Genomic DNA, 13,640 nt, shown 5'->3' with positions numbered 1-13,640 from the left:
AGGCTTCTTCTTCATAATTATTGCTGGTGTGTTAATGACCTGGTGGTAGAATCGCTGAAGTGCATCTGCCTCTGTACATCAAGATAAAAAGGAAATTGAAATGAAGGAGGGATAGGGGCGGGATTGAGGAAGGAAATGCGTCAGTGTGGAGAGCAGCGCCAAGGTCTTTGATCTTGTCTCCACTTGTCAACAAGAAAAAAAACTCATCAAACTCATTTCCAGTTTCTTGGCTGACGCCGTTTTGTCAGTCTTGGTTTCAAGTGTCAACTTTCAGTCGCCGTCGAAATGAACTGCTTTGTATCTCGTCTTGTGATCCTTCTATTGATAGGGGATATGGCGCTCGCCAGTGACATGTACTCGTCTGTAGCCGAATTAGAGCGACTCTATCTCAAGGAGCAGCAAGCCGGCCTGAAACTAGAAAGCCTCCTGGATCTCATCAAGAAACAAACGACTGCTATCGATCAGTATGTGAAACTGCCATTTGTGTGGGATTCCCTTTTCCTTCAACTCACGCACACAATCACCATTTTGTAGGTATTTGTCGGAATTGAGAGAAATTCGCTCCGCTAATCTGGACTCGAGGGGAGTCATCAGTAATCCAATCAATGCTTTCCACATGATGAGACGCTTGACAATCGGCTGGCGAGAAGTCAAAACTACCTTAGAATTCCACGGCAATGTTACTGGTAAAATTGATGACTTCAATTTTATTCAATTTATTCGAACTGAGTTTGGGAATAACCCGAATTTTATTTTATTTTATTTATTTATGTATTTTTTTTTTTTCAAATGCAGACATTGTTCAAGATGTTTTTAAAATTTCAAAGAGTTTCCCAAATGACGAGGACCTGTCGGGAGCGGCATTTTCTTTGGCTCAATTGCAGGGAGCCTATCGATTGAACGTCAGCCAACTAGCAAGCGGTAACGTCCAACTATCCGATAGAATCTCCTTCCCCAGTGTCAGAGGACTGAACGGTATTTAATCGGTTACACATTGTGTAACTGCCGGTTGTTCATGTTGTACTAAATTTTTATGTGGTTTCGAATAGCCCGTGATTGTCTTTTTATCGGGAAACATGCTTTCAATAAGGGGCTTTACGGCCAGGCCGTTGATTGGATTTCCACCGCCGTGGAAGTTGCCCGTTCCGAAAACAATCGATCAGCAAGCGTCAGTGAAATAAAGCCCTTTCTGTCTACTGCCATTCGAGTGGTACTTATCCCATCGATTAAAACCTAATTTATTACGCATTTAAGTTGACAAAGAAAGCTAACTTTGAGTAGACGGTATATGCCTGCTACGAAATAATTATTTTGGTTTCTATTTATTGGACAAAAGCACGACGACGTTTTAGAAAAAAAAGGTCCTATTGGAGCCGACTGGAGGACAAATCCGGAGCCCTTCGAGCGACGAGCCAAGAGTCTCAGCAGAGCTCGTCGATCTCAAGAACAGCAACAGCAGCAGACACAACGGATGAGAGATATTACTTATACCCCCTTGGGTGCGGGGCACGGATTGGCGACCAATAAGTCGCCCGAATGGAGCGAATGGGAAGAGATGGAAGTCTTTTTCAGGCTTTGTCGAGAAGGAGAAGAAGAATCTCGGGTATTTATAACAACGCACAGCCAGCCCAGCTTGATTCATGAATCATGAACAATGAATCTGTATAGTCCAAGTTGAATGGCTTTCCTCTTTTCTTTTCTTTATTTTTGATGAAGCCAACAGGTCTGAAGGGCAGGTTGAAGTGCCGTCAGATCAGCCACACTCACCCGTACTTCATCTTGCGGCCATTAAAGTTGGAAGAGCATTCTTTGGTGCCGTATATCGCCGTCTTTCACGATTTCATGTCCGACGCAGAAACGGAGATATTCAAGTCGCTTGCGATGGCGGAGCGCCTGGAAAGGTCGGCACACGGGAGCAAACGACCAGGACAAGGGGGAGTTACCAGCGATAAACGCACGTCCAAACAGTATGATATACTCTGACCATCTCTATCAGTTGCCTTTCCGTCTAGTGGTAGAGACGATAAAATGATTCGTCTTACGTCAGGTCGTGGGTGGAGGATGGCAGCCATCATGTTGTTGATCAAATCTCTAAAAGGATCAGCGACTCTGTCGGTTTGAACAGCCAACCTTCTAATGTCGGGTCGGAACATTATCAAGTATATATCTTCATATCGAGTTTTGGTCGGTAAGATTTCCACTGGCAAACTCCATTTTTTTTATTTTTCCCATAACAGGTGGCCAATTACGGAATCGGTGGAAGGTACACACCGCACACCGATCACGGCGTTTTGTCGAAATCCATGGGCGGACCCTCCGAATTTGATCTCTTCCGCGGCGATCGCATCCTTACTTTCATGACTTATGTAATCCTTTGCGTCTAATAAGCTAATGCCGACTGCTGATGAATAAGTATTGTTTTTGTGTTTTGTTTTCCTGCCCTTGGAATTTTTCTAACGCTGTAAGCTGGATGACGTGGAAGCAGGCGGGGCGACCGTTTTCACTCACGCGGGAGTAGTCGTCAGACCCAAAAAAGGAATGGCCGTCTTCTGGTGGAATCTCAAGTCGGATTCGAGCGGTGACACGTTGACTCGACACGGCGGATGCCCCGTTCTTCACGGCTCCAAATGGAGTAAGTCTCGATAATTCAATGTCGCTAAAAATCACAAAGTCACGCCTTTACTATTTCTCTGTCATTTCACAGTTGCAAACAAGTGGTTTCACAGTGGCGAGCAATTTCTCAAACGCCCGTGTGCTAAAAAACCGCGTTCTCGAATTTCATATCCGGGAACAACGTCGTCTTGGCTATTAAACAATTAAAGTAGACTGACGTAAAAAAAAAAAAAAAAAAAAACAAAACAAAACAAAACAAAACATTTGTTAATCTTTTTAAAAAATTTACTTAATATTTTGGTTGTTCAGTATATAAAAATCCACTTTACAATACAAAGGCCTGTAATGCGGTAATTTTTCGAATCCCAAGAGAAAAAAAAAACATTATTTGAACTTTCGCGTCCAAACACAATCGGCTGCTGTCTACATTTTCTCTTTTTTTTTTAGTTAACTAGATTTTTTATGTCGTAATGGATATATAAAACAGTTGAGTTCATTATTATTTAGAATGATTAGAAAAAGAGATTTAGTTTCGCCAAAGTATTTATACATTTTTTGTTTTATTAAAATTTCCCTTAATAAGCTGCAAGCCAGGGGGTGCTAACTGTTAGAAAATGAGAGATAGTTTGTTTCGGTTTATTTTTTGTTGCCCCAACTTTTCTCGATTGGAATTTTCTTTCTTTTTGCTTCGAGGCAATAGAGTGTAGGCATTCTACCCCATGCTGATTGCGGCTATTAATCGCGGAATAAGACCAATATTGAAAAGCATCACAGAGAAACAAAAAAAAAAACACCACGCTGGCCAGCAGTCTATACACAATTCAGATGATGTTCCTTTCTGGTTGATTTCCTTGTGGCATTTCCATCGTTATGTTGTTTTGTTTTTTTCTTTTTCTTTCCGAGGGGGGTGTATATATTTTCCGTGTTTTTTGTTGTTGTTGTTGAAACTGACGTTTTAATGTGCTGTAGTCGAGATGTATAACGATCGTAGGGATTATGACGTGCTGATGGAAGCCAGAGTAGTACTGCTGACCTTCGAACGTCTACCTTATCGGGTGAGATCGCCTTACCACTTTCACTATTCTCACACACATGTACATTACATAGAGACAAGCGCACACCACATGCATAAGGCTGCGCGATGTCTGATGTGCAACGGATGTGTATCATCACCGACTGATGGATGGGTCAACGAACGAGTATTTAGCCGGTTTCGGCGGAACGACGATGCGGAAGCGGGCGGAGTGAAAGTGTTCAATCATGCGGGAGTGACGGTCGGGAAAGAAGAAAAAAACTTGATGAAAAAAATTGACGCCTATTTGTGGCATGTCGATGAGGATCTCGGCAGTCGCCGCTCATCTTTGACGGCTCCGAGTGGTGGAGTATCTCAATTTTCTAAGGTGCTGCCCGGACCAGCCCCGTTGCAGCATTTCTAACATATACATACACAAGACACGTTGGGCTTGCTTGCTGCATCCACCCGTAAATACGTATAGACAGATATACACAATCTGAAAATGGATTCCCATGAAGCCATGAAGCTTTGGGGTTTGTTTGCTTAAAGGTTTTACGGCTTAAAGTAATTGCGTGACTATTCTCGAGTGGTGCTGGTGGTGGTGGTGCTAAGTGGCCGGGGGTCTTAATGGAACTGTGCTTTACACATAGTCTTTACACGGGTCTTACATAAAGCTATTTCTCCGTTGCTAAATGCGCTGGCCACGACTCAACGCATGTTCAGTTGTCCAAAACATAACTGCAGCAAAGCATTTACGTGAACGGGCGATAACCTCGGACAATTTCCCCCATTTGATGAAAATGAAGCGACTGGCCTAACAAATTTCTCCCCCATCGTCTGGAACATCACAGAACACGCACACATATGTAGTGCCTTGTCGCCTTATGCTGCATTTCTTCTTTTTATTTCCCCCCTTCACTTTTCTTCGCTTTTATTGTTGAATTTGATCAATAAGCGTCTCTGTTTTGCATTTTATTAACCTGCTTGGCATTCCTTGTCCGTTGGAGATAGCATCACCATTACTGTTCGGTGTCTGTCGTCTACAGTATTATTACCGCTACCCGTCAGTAAAATCAAAAATGCAATTCCATAAGGAGCGATTGTACGTAAAGACTTTTCTTTTAGTTCTCTCAAACCCAATTTGTTAGCAGTCTCCCCTTTTTTGATTTTATTCCAACTGTTTCCGAGCGCTGATGGAATGGCCATCATTTTTCACAATTCGTGACTGCTCTTTTTCGAATGGTGCAATTTTCGTCTGCGCATCTGCTCATCCGTTCAATTAGATTAGATACATTACAGATAAGATTCCGCCCCTTTTTTCTCTTATTTTTCTCCCCCCGAAGCGCTGGATATCCAGTTCGAATTCACGGCACTAGGTGGCCGGGGGAAAAAAAACTCAATCACCAAACGTCCCGGAGGGTGGATGATATAAAATAGATATAGAAGGAAAAGGAACTGGTTTCTCTCTGTTAGATTTTTAAAGTATACACCATCAATCTTCCTGATCCCGTAAAAATGTCATAGCATGGTTATCATTTTGGGTGCCTTAATGACTTCAACATCCGTTAGGTTTAGGTTATGACGAATTATTCCGACTTATGGAGAAGGTTGAGTGATGGTTTCGGAAAGAATCTGGCGCCTCCTTTTCGATCGCCAGAGATCAAAGTGGCATTTTTTGTTATAGCCAAGTCAAGGAATAAAAAGAAAAAACAAAAAAGAAAAAATAAATCTACAAAGACGACGAGCTCAAATGGGAACGAAACACTTGGGCAATGTTTTCCAATTACGCGGGCACTGACAGCTTGTTACGTGGGCATTTGCGCTAGAAGCGGTACATGCATAAGGCAAGGGACTATGGCAACAGTTGATTATTATGACCGAGGTTCACGGACGAGCATTGAGTGTTTTGATTGCGAATGACCTGGGTGTGTGTACTCTCTCTCTCTCTTCTTGTAGGCGAGCTGTATGCGACTGGCACGATAGCCGGATTTTGTTGTGTTTGTTGCCTTCCGTCGTAAATTTGCTGGATATGCGCTTCTCGGTAGGTGGCGCTTCGGTCATAACTCCGGGGTGATGCTATTTCAGAAAGAAAAGAAAGAAAAACATCGTGTCTCACCATCACCTTTTTAGCAACAACAAAAAAAAAAAGGATAGAAGGAAGAAAGAAAAAAAAGGAATGAACAATCAATGGCCATTGCGAGCACAGTTTTTCTAGAAACGGCCAGCAGACTGAGACCTTGATTAGAGCTCTTTGCTGGTCTCTGTCCGTGATGCCTGACAGGTGGCTCGGTCGTCCAGGCAACTAGCCGATTGAATAGCTTTCCGAATAGATCCTTTCTCCTCTCTTCTTCTATTCATTTTCATTTCCTTTCTTTACCCTTTTTGATCTCTTATACATACGTATAATATTATATACCAGAAGCGCTGTGTGTGTTGCTGTTGTTACTGCTGCCGCTCTGTCGATCGTATTAGCTGATCATACGAAAGAGGGGCCCCTCCGTAAAAGGTATAAAAACAGGTCAAAACAAAAGGAGGTAACGATATAGCTGCTGCTGCTGCTGGACGATCGGCTTTGCGTGTGTACTAGACAACATTTATATTACATATATAGTATAATGTCTAATGTATATATATACTACAATATAAATGTTTTAAGAGGCCGATTGTTTCAACAAAAAGGGGCTCTCTACCAGCTGTTTCACTTCTTCTTCTTCTTCTTCTTTTTTCGAATTCCAGTTTCGCCTGGAGAGTAGAGAAGAGCGGCCGGCGCGGTCACGTCAGCCCTTTTTGTAATTAATTGGAAGTTGTAACTTAGACCAACCCTTTTTGCCTCTTCAAACTGTCGTTAAACACCGCGATCGCTCGTAATTCCCATTCTTCTTCCTCAGAGTCGTCCCCCGTGGAAGGGAAGAAGAAGAAGAAGAAGAAGAAGAAAAAAAGAAAAAAGGAAAACTTTGTTTTGTTGCCCCCCTTTTTGTTTTTTGTTTTTTGTTTTTTGTTTTTTTGTTTTCCCTTTATAAGAGGAAAAACTTTTGCCTCTCGGTCTCCACCCTCCTTTCAGTCAAACTATCTCGACGGATTGCGTGTGCGTTCTTCTCGGAAGAAAGCCCGTGTCTTACACACACACACACGATACACCTGCAATCTAGGCTTTTACCTCCGTCTACCTGCCCAGGGTAGTTTGTGAACTAGAAATTAGTTTAGGAGCTCTATATACCATCCGCTCGCTTTTAAGAGGTAACGAGAGACGAAAAGGAAATTTAACAAATAACAACCCGAGTGGAACCTTTTTTGTTTTGTTTTTTCTGCCTCGACGGTAGAGAGAGAGAAAGAGAGGAAGGTCTGTGTCCTCCGGAGCTATATCGTTTCAAAAGCGGGGAGGCACGAACAACTACTCAAGAACGCCATAATGTGTATATACGTATATATATATATATAAAACACAAACAAACAACAAGAAGGCGAAAGGAAAAAAAGAAAAAGAAAAGGGAGGGGGGCTCAGGATAGGGCACACAGGCAGTCGGTAATAATGGCTGCCGATGTCGTGTTCATTTACTTTTCATTATGAAAAGACGTCGACTTGGAAAGAGGAGGAAATGAGAGTTGCTTGGGTTATTTGCCCTCTCTGACTTGCTTCCTTGTCTCTATCTCTCTCTCGCCTTTTCAAACCCCCAAACAAAAAAAGAATAGAAGCAAGCAGAGAGGAAATCGTGAGCGGCGCCGCTTATTCTTTCGTCTTATATATTTTCTTTTTTCTTCTTTATTTCTTTTTCTTTTTGTTTTTATGATAGCGCGTTGGTATAGAGCTGACCCCGGCGTCTTCTAAGAATGAAAGAACCGCGCGCTGTTGTTTGTACAGGTCCCGGCCCCCTCTTGCCCGCTTGTCTCGCTTGTCTTGCTTTTAAAAATAAATAGCAATTAAAGCATTATAATATAATTTATGATGGCGAAACATCAGGCGGTCGCGGCGCTGGCGTGAAATCAACTCATTAGAAAACAACAAGAACTCTTTAGTCTCTCTCGCACCCAGCAGTCCCCCAGCAGACTAGATAGGTAGGAATATAATAGGTATGACGTCTGAGAGAAGATGGGAACATGGGCTGTTTGCTTTTTGCAGGTTGCCGATGGAAATGAAAACCGACAATCACGAAAGACTTCTCAATTAATGGGGCTTAAATTCATTAGTTTGCCGGGCGATCAATATGTGTATTATGTATAGAAGAGGCGCAGCAGCGGCAAGTCGGCAACCCAAAAGTTGAATGTGTGTGGGTTTGAGCTTTGAATTTCTCACCATCAGCAGGGCTCTTCTTCTTGCGGGCCACGCAAGACGCAAAGCGCTATTTTCGTTTGATAATGGAAAATGAAAATAAAGAGGTAGGATGGAAAGGGAAACAAAACCAAACAACCAACACATATTCAAGCCGGATGGTAGGCGGTGTTGAATGTTTTCTGAAAACGGTAATCGTAAAAATTCAACCCCACCATCATCATCTGCCTCTCTCCCATCTATATAGCTCTACCGCCAAAGCATCAAAGGCGCAATCTAGGCGAAGGAGCCGGGGTAATTAAAACGCTTTTTCGTTCGCGGTGGCTGCTCCTGCAGGGCTGCAAAGCAGGTTGGAAAAAAGGCTGACTCTCGCTATACACATATCCCATAATAGAAACAGTTTGCGCTCCCATTTGGAGCGCTAAGAACGGTGAGAAAAGGTCGATAAAACGCAATGAAATACTCTGTTTGCCATTCTTAACAGAGCGGGTGCAGCAACGGTGTGCGAGCGACTGTGATGGGCCTAGACTGTGTGTACACACAACGCAAGGGATATACAGACACGAAAAATCTATAAAGAGAGTATAGTGCTGCAAGAATTTAACACGTCAAAGAGAAGAGAAAGAGAGAAAAAAATTCCAAACAATATTGACATAATCCGGCGGCACGGTATTAGAGAAGAGAAAAAAAAAGGTCGTGGGTATATGACGGCGGCTATACAAATAAAAATATTCTTTGTTGTCGGTTCAACGCTTTTCCTCATCAGGGATTTCCTGTTCAACAAGCGAGACGGCAAAGCAACGAAAAGAAGAAGAAGAAAAAAACACAACTGTATATAGTAGTTGGCCAAATCTGGAAAATACCAACAAAAAAAAGTCTCAACTCAAAACTAAATTGATTGGATTTCATGTGTAGGACATGGTGTATACGATGGGCCAGCGTGCGCCCAGCAGATCGGCAGATTCCTCTTATTGTCGGCGCGAGGGAGGGTGTTTGACCGTTTCTTTTCTGATTCTCTTCCAATACAATTTTACAGATCCCGAAAATCCCTCGTTCTTCGTTTTTTAGTTTTTTTTTTTTGTTTGTTTGTTATTGAATTATTTATAAATCCTTACACGGTAGAGCGAATCCATCAGCTTATTTCTCTTTATTCTCTCTTACCACGGTCTGCCACGGTCCCTCCGATCCATCGCCGTGTGCATCAGCGAGGAAAACTTGTCCAAATCTCTAATACGTGTTATAAATAAAATAAAAAAGAGAAACAAACTAGTCGACACACAGAAAGAGAGAGAGAGAGAAAAAAAAGGTAAATAAAAAAAACAAAAAAACTCTTTTATACCCAAACCACTTATACACGACGGACACGAGGCATAAAGACACAGAAAGAGAGAGCGAGAAAAGAGAGAAACAGTCTGGCACTATTATAAATTGAGATGAGAAGTGATGAGGAATTCGAGTGCATGCTGGCGGAAAAAAAAAGAAGAAGAAGAAAATGTTTGGCGGGCCGTGGGATTGGGACCAGATCTCTACCTGTGTGTGTGTGTGTGTTGCCCAGCACAAGATTCATTTATTCCATCGGTCGCAAAAATTCCTTATTCCTTAGAGCCAAAAAGGGGTCGAAAAAGGAGATACCGGTGTATAGTGAGATGTGTGTGTGGGGGGGGATAGATATCCTGTGGTGTTTCGAGAGATGCCGGAGAGAATTTCCTCCTCCTCCTCCTCCTCCTCCTCCTCTCTCTCTCTGGCATTTCCGACCGAATTCATTTCGGTTCTTTCGAGCAACATCTTCTCCACCCTCTATACGCTGTTATTAATCAGTTGAATAAATTGTACGACCCCCCCATCAAAAATAATGAGAAGAAAACGTCGTCTCTTTTGCCGTAGTAAATCAAACTCATTACAGCCTCTGATGAGGTCATTTGCATACGACGATGAAACTATTAACGCTCTTTCTCTTTATTTTATTTTTTATCTTTTTACTTGGTTTGTTTTCTCTTCCATATTGGTCGGTCAGGGGAAACAAAAGAAAAAAAAAAAAATACCTGATGACATTTCCTTAAATGGAATATAATATGGAATATAACCCCAATCGACGATCGAGTCGAGAGATTCAAGAGATTCGAGTCGCTCTTTAATTGGGCGCCGAGAGCGGATCGTTGACGACCAGCAAACAAACGAGCACTAGGGACATTGTAGACGAATGATTACGGAACGGTCCCGCTGTCCAAATTGGAACAATTCACTGGAATTGGTGGGTGTTGAGAAGACATTTCTTCGGACTGTCGTTTCTTTCGCCGTTCGGTGGCGGAAACCACGGTTCGAGTCCAGGTGTTTCGAACACAGAACCATTGATTATTATCTCGCGGTCCTTTTTTTCTCCGTACTACCGATGCGGCTCTTATTCTTTTATCACCAGAAAAAACAAAACGGCGAACCAACAATCGAAAAACTAGTTTTTTGGCAACGGAAATATAACGAAGAATCACCGTTGCGTCGATTGGTGTGGCGTTGACACGATGGAAGAATCGTGACGAGCCAGCCAGCAAAAAAATAAGAAAAAAAGGGAAAAGGCATCGAGAAACGTTGAGATTGAGGTCGGCAATGGATCGATGGAGTTTCGTTTAATTTGCATAATGCGTCGGCAGTGAGCCACTCGACAGCCTTGGTATAGCTTTTTTTGTCATCACCGTTCGTAATCCCAGCGCGAGTTGGGAAAACGCAGAAGTACAGTAACGTATTACAAAAAGGGAGAAATGAAGGCCCTCTTTTTCATTTCCCTCTTCTTCTTTTTCTTTTTCTTCTTCTTCTTCTTCTTCTTCGTCTTCTTCTTCTTCTTCTTGGCCTATCTTTTTTTCCAGCTTGTCGCCCTTTTGTTGACACAGTGAATGATTATTCTATTTAAAAGGAAAGAGATTGAGAGGTCTTCTTTCCTTCTATATCCCTAAAATCTCTCACTTCGCCCATGCACACGCATCTAGAAAAGCATCGGGGCCAGATGAAGAGGAGGAAAGAAGAGCTAGTAGATATATATATATATATCTATCTGTTTGATCTCGCGGGAGGATCAACCCGTGTGTGTTGTATACACAATACGGCACACGACCCTGCAGCAGCAGCAGCAGCCCCCGAACGAATGGTTCTTTTAGTCTTTAGATACACATCGCAACGAATATATATCGAAGAATTTTTCCAGATGAGCAGAGTCTCTCAATATTTGCTTCCGGTTCCGGGAGAAATAAGAGAAGATCGTCTTGTTTTTCGCCTTTTTTTTTTCCCTCCAGCGCTAGATGCTAACTCTTCCTTTTTTTCGCTAGCTCTCAATCTTGACACTTTTCGCTCTCTAATATATGTGTGTGGACTCGCTTTTCGACTGGTTTTTTTAATCTTTTTTCTTCTTCTTCTTCTTCTTCTTCTTCTTCTTCTTCTTTCGATTCCCTTTTTTCAAGTGCCAACGACTTGAATTCCCGCGTGAATCGACCCTTTCAGATATATCTATTTATTTTCACGTTTTCTTTAGACTATGAAGAAATATCCCGAGCTCTTTTCGTGTGTGTGTGTGTGTGTGTGTATGTGTACACCCGATCCATTCGGCAGAGTATAGCAGCTCAGCACTGAGAGAGGAGTCGAAGAGTTGTTACAGTATCAAAGTTCGATCACGAGAAACATGTCAGTGTTGTTTCATTCCTGAAATACTCGGAATAGATGGATGCAGAGGAATGGGTTCGTTACTGGGGGAGGACGGACCATTTTCCTCGTATCCCGCCGGTCCGCTATGAAATTCTTTATCCCGCCATACCAAATTGGGTGGGGATACCAATGTCATCTCGTTCTTTTTCCCTTTTTTTTTTTGATTCTCTTTTTGTGTTACCCCCCTTGTCTCCAGTTCTCCACGGTCTCGTGTATGCGTATATATAAGTTCTTCTTATATGTTGGTTCGGAATCTCGTTGTCCAAGTTTTGTCGTCGACATTTCGTCACGAAATCGGTTCGCCCTTTATAAATGTGAACGAGGCGGACGGCCGGCTCCCAGCAGCTCCTGACTTATAGTGCATACTGTAAGTATGCCGTATTCTAGTGTAGTCTACGTGTCGTTATTTCTCATTGGATCCTCACATTTCGAAAGTGAAATGGCCGGAACGACAATGTGTCCTTGGTTTTGGGAGTGGTTTTGTTTCTTCGTGTTGTTCAATCAGTAACGACGGGAGACGGCGGCGGCGGCGGCAAACCCGAGATTGACGTGCAACCGACAACGAGACGATGCCGTGACACGAAAGCTTCCCATTGCCGGGGCAACCAACTACTACTAATTAAACCGAAATCAGTGGACGGCAATACCAGCAGGCGTAGGCTACTGTATTGTGCCGTATATGTATGCATATGCATGTGCACACGGGGGTGCGAAGATCAGCCGGCCGTTGTTGTGCTGTGCAACCCCCACGCCCGTCTTCCGCCCGGCCAGCCCCCTTCAAGCCTTGCGCTGATATGGATAAGCCCAGAATGAAGCATCATGCAGATAGCATAGCTCTAGCATGCTGTTATATGGGCTGATACTCGGTACAGGGTGGAGCAGCAGCTAGCAGCAGTAGCGGTAGTGGGTTTCAAAGTTATACTGGTCCAACTTGTGTGTTCAGCGTTGATGGAAAACGATCCCGGGACCGGGACCCTCCTCGGTGTATATAACGTCAAGCTACATAGGCAGCAGCAGCAGCAGCAGCCGCATGAAACGGAGTCGCCGCTATCTGATGTCCAAGCCCCGCAACTTCTTCTTCTTATAGCCATATACACGCGCGTTTAGGGCAGCTCTGGAATGTTGAGACTGCTGTCGATCTGTGTGCATCTTCTTCGTCTCCTAACTACTACTCTGACTGGGATATCCTTCATGCCATCGACACACGAATCTATTCAAAGCCAGAAGGAGAAGGGGGGCAAGAGTGAAAAATGGAGAAAACAGTCGCCAGTTCTTCGTTGATGGAGCGGGACTGAGAGCTCCTTTGCTGCTGCCGAGGCTGGCGGTAGTCGTTCGCCTGTGTATTATGGAAGGGGAGTGAGAAATATTTACGGTTTGTTTACTCTGGAAGCCCGGCCGCTCTCGCAGCAGCTCCGACATTTCTTAGTTATCAGACGCGAAAAAAAAAAAAAAAAGAAAAAGAAATATGTAAGGAAAGTACAAACAAAATGAAAAGGAATTTCATGCCGTCATTTCTGCTGTCTGTAAGGCACTTGTGTTTCCCCATAAAAATTGACACACTTGGTAAAGCCGACACATTTCGATGGTTATAGGCTGCACACCATTTTCTTGTAGTCGTTCTGGGAGTGTAAACGACGACCTATACCGACTGGCTCGCGCGATTGACAATTGATCAACGAATAACACTGGAAAGACGATCAGGATCGTTTGTTTAGATCAGAAAGCCAATCCAGTCCTGGTTTCATATATAGTGCAGTGACCAAAGATCTTAAAGAGAAAATGTTTTTTTCTGATCGAGTTCATTTCTCGGGGATCCAAATCCATCCCCATGGAATGAAAGAATTAAAAGGAAAAGTAAAAAAATATACAAAAACAAACGAAAGTTTCGAACTCGCGTTTCGACTTTGTTATTTTTCTTTTTCACGCCACCACTTTGGCCCACAGATGGCGCGCGCGTCATTCCTCTCGCATGTACGTCCCCCTCCCTCTCCACTCACAAGCAGCCCTCCTCTAAAGGCCCTCCGGTATTAGTAACTCGTGGAACTCTTTACTCTCAGC

At 43.2% G+C, this 13,640-nt stretch overlaps 1 protein-coding gene across 1 annotated transcript; it reads left to right on the top strand.

Moving 5' to 3' along the window:
* The first annotated feature begins 307 nt into the window (after window positions 1-307).
* Window positions 308-2,967, top strand: LOC124320588 (prolyl 4-hydroxylase subunit alpha-1-like). The gene is made up of 10 exons (XM_046783426.1): window positions 308-464; window positions 535-686; window positions 796-975; window positions 1,050-1,210; window positions 1,337-1,603; window positions 1,717-1,967; window positions 2,048-2,159; window positions 2,238-2,366; window positions 2,467-2,632; window positions 2,705-2,967. The coding sequence occupies exons 1-10, from the start codon at window positions 334-336 to the stop codon at window positions 2,818-2,820; spliced, it is 1,665 nt and encodes a 554-aa protein (XP_046639382.1). The 5' UTR covers window positions 308-333; the 3' UTR covers window positions 2,821-2,967.
* Window positions 2,968-13,640: the final 10,673 nt, after the last annotated feature.

Source organism: Daphnia pulicaria, chromosome 1 (assembly GCF_021234035.1).
Source record: "Daphnia pulicaria isolate SC F1-1A chromosome 1, SC_F0-13Bv2, whole genome shotgun sequence".
Lineage (NCBI taxonomy): Eukaryota > Metazoa > Arthropoda > Branchiopoda > Diplostraca > Daphniidae > Daphnia > Daphnia pulicaria.
The sequence above is the reverse complement of the archived record's forward strand: the minus strand, read 5'-3'. Positions and strand labels throughout refer to the sequence as shown.

Excerpts from the sequence above, each read along its gene's own strand:
- LOC124320588 (XM_046783426.1), top strand. The coding sequence starts at position 334 with ATGGCGCTCGCCAGTGACATGTACTCGTCTGTAGCCGAATTAGAGCGA. Across the intron at positions 1,211-1,336 it reads TGTCTACTGCCATTCGAGTG|CACGACGACGTTTTAGAAAA; the intron begins GTACTTATCCCA and ends ATTGGACAAAAG. Across the intron at positions 2,160-2,237 it reads TCGGGTCGGAACATTATCAA|GTGGCCAATTACGGAATCGG; the intron begins GTATATATCTTC and ends TTCCCATAACAG.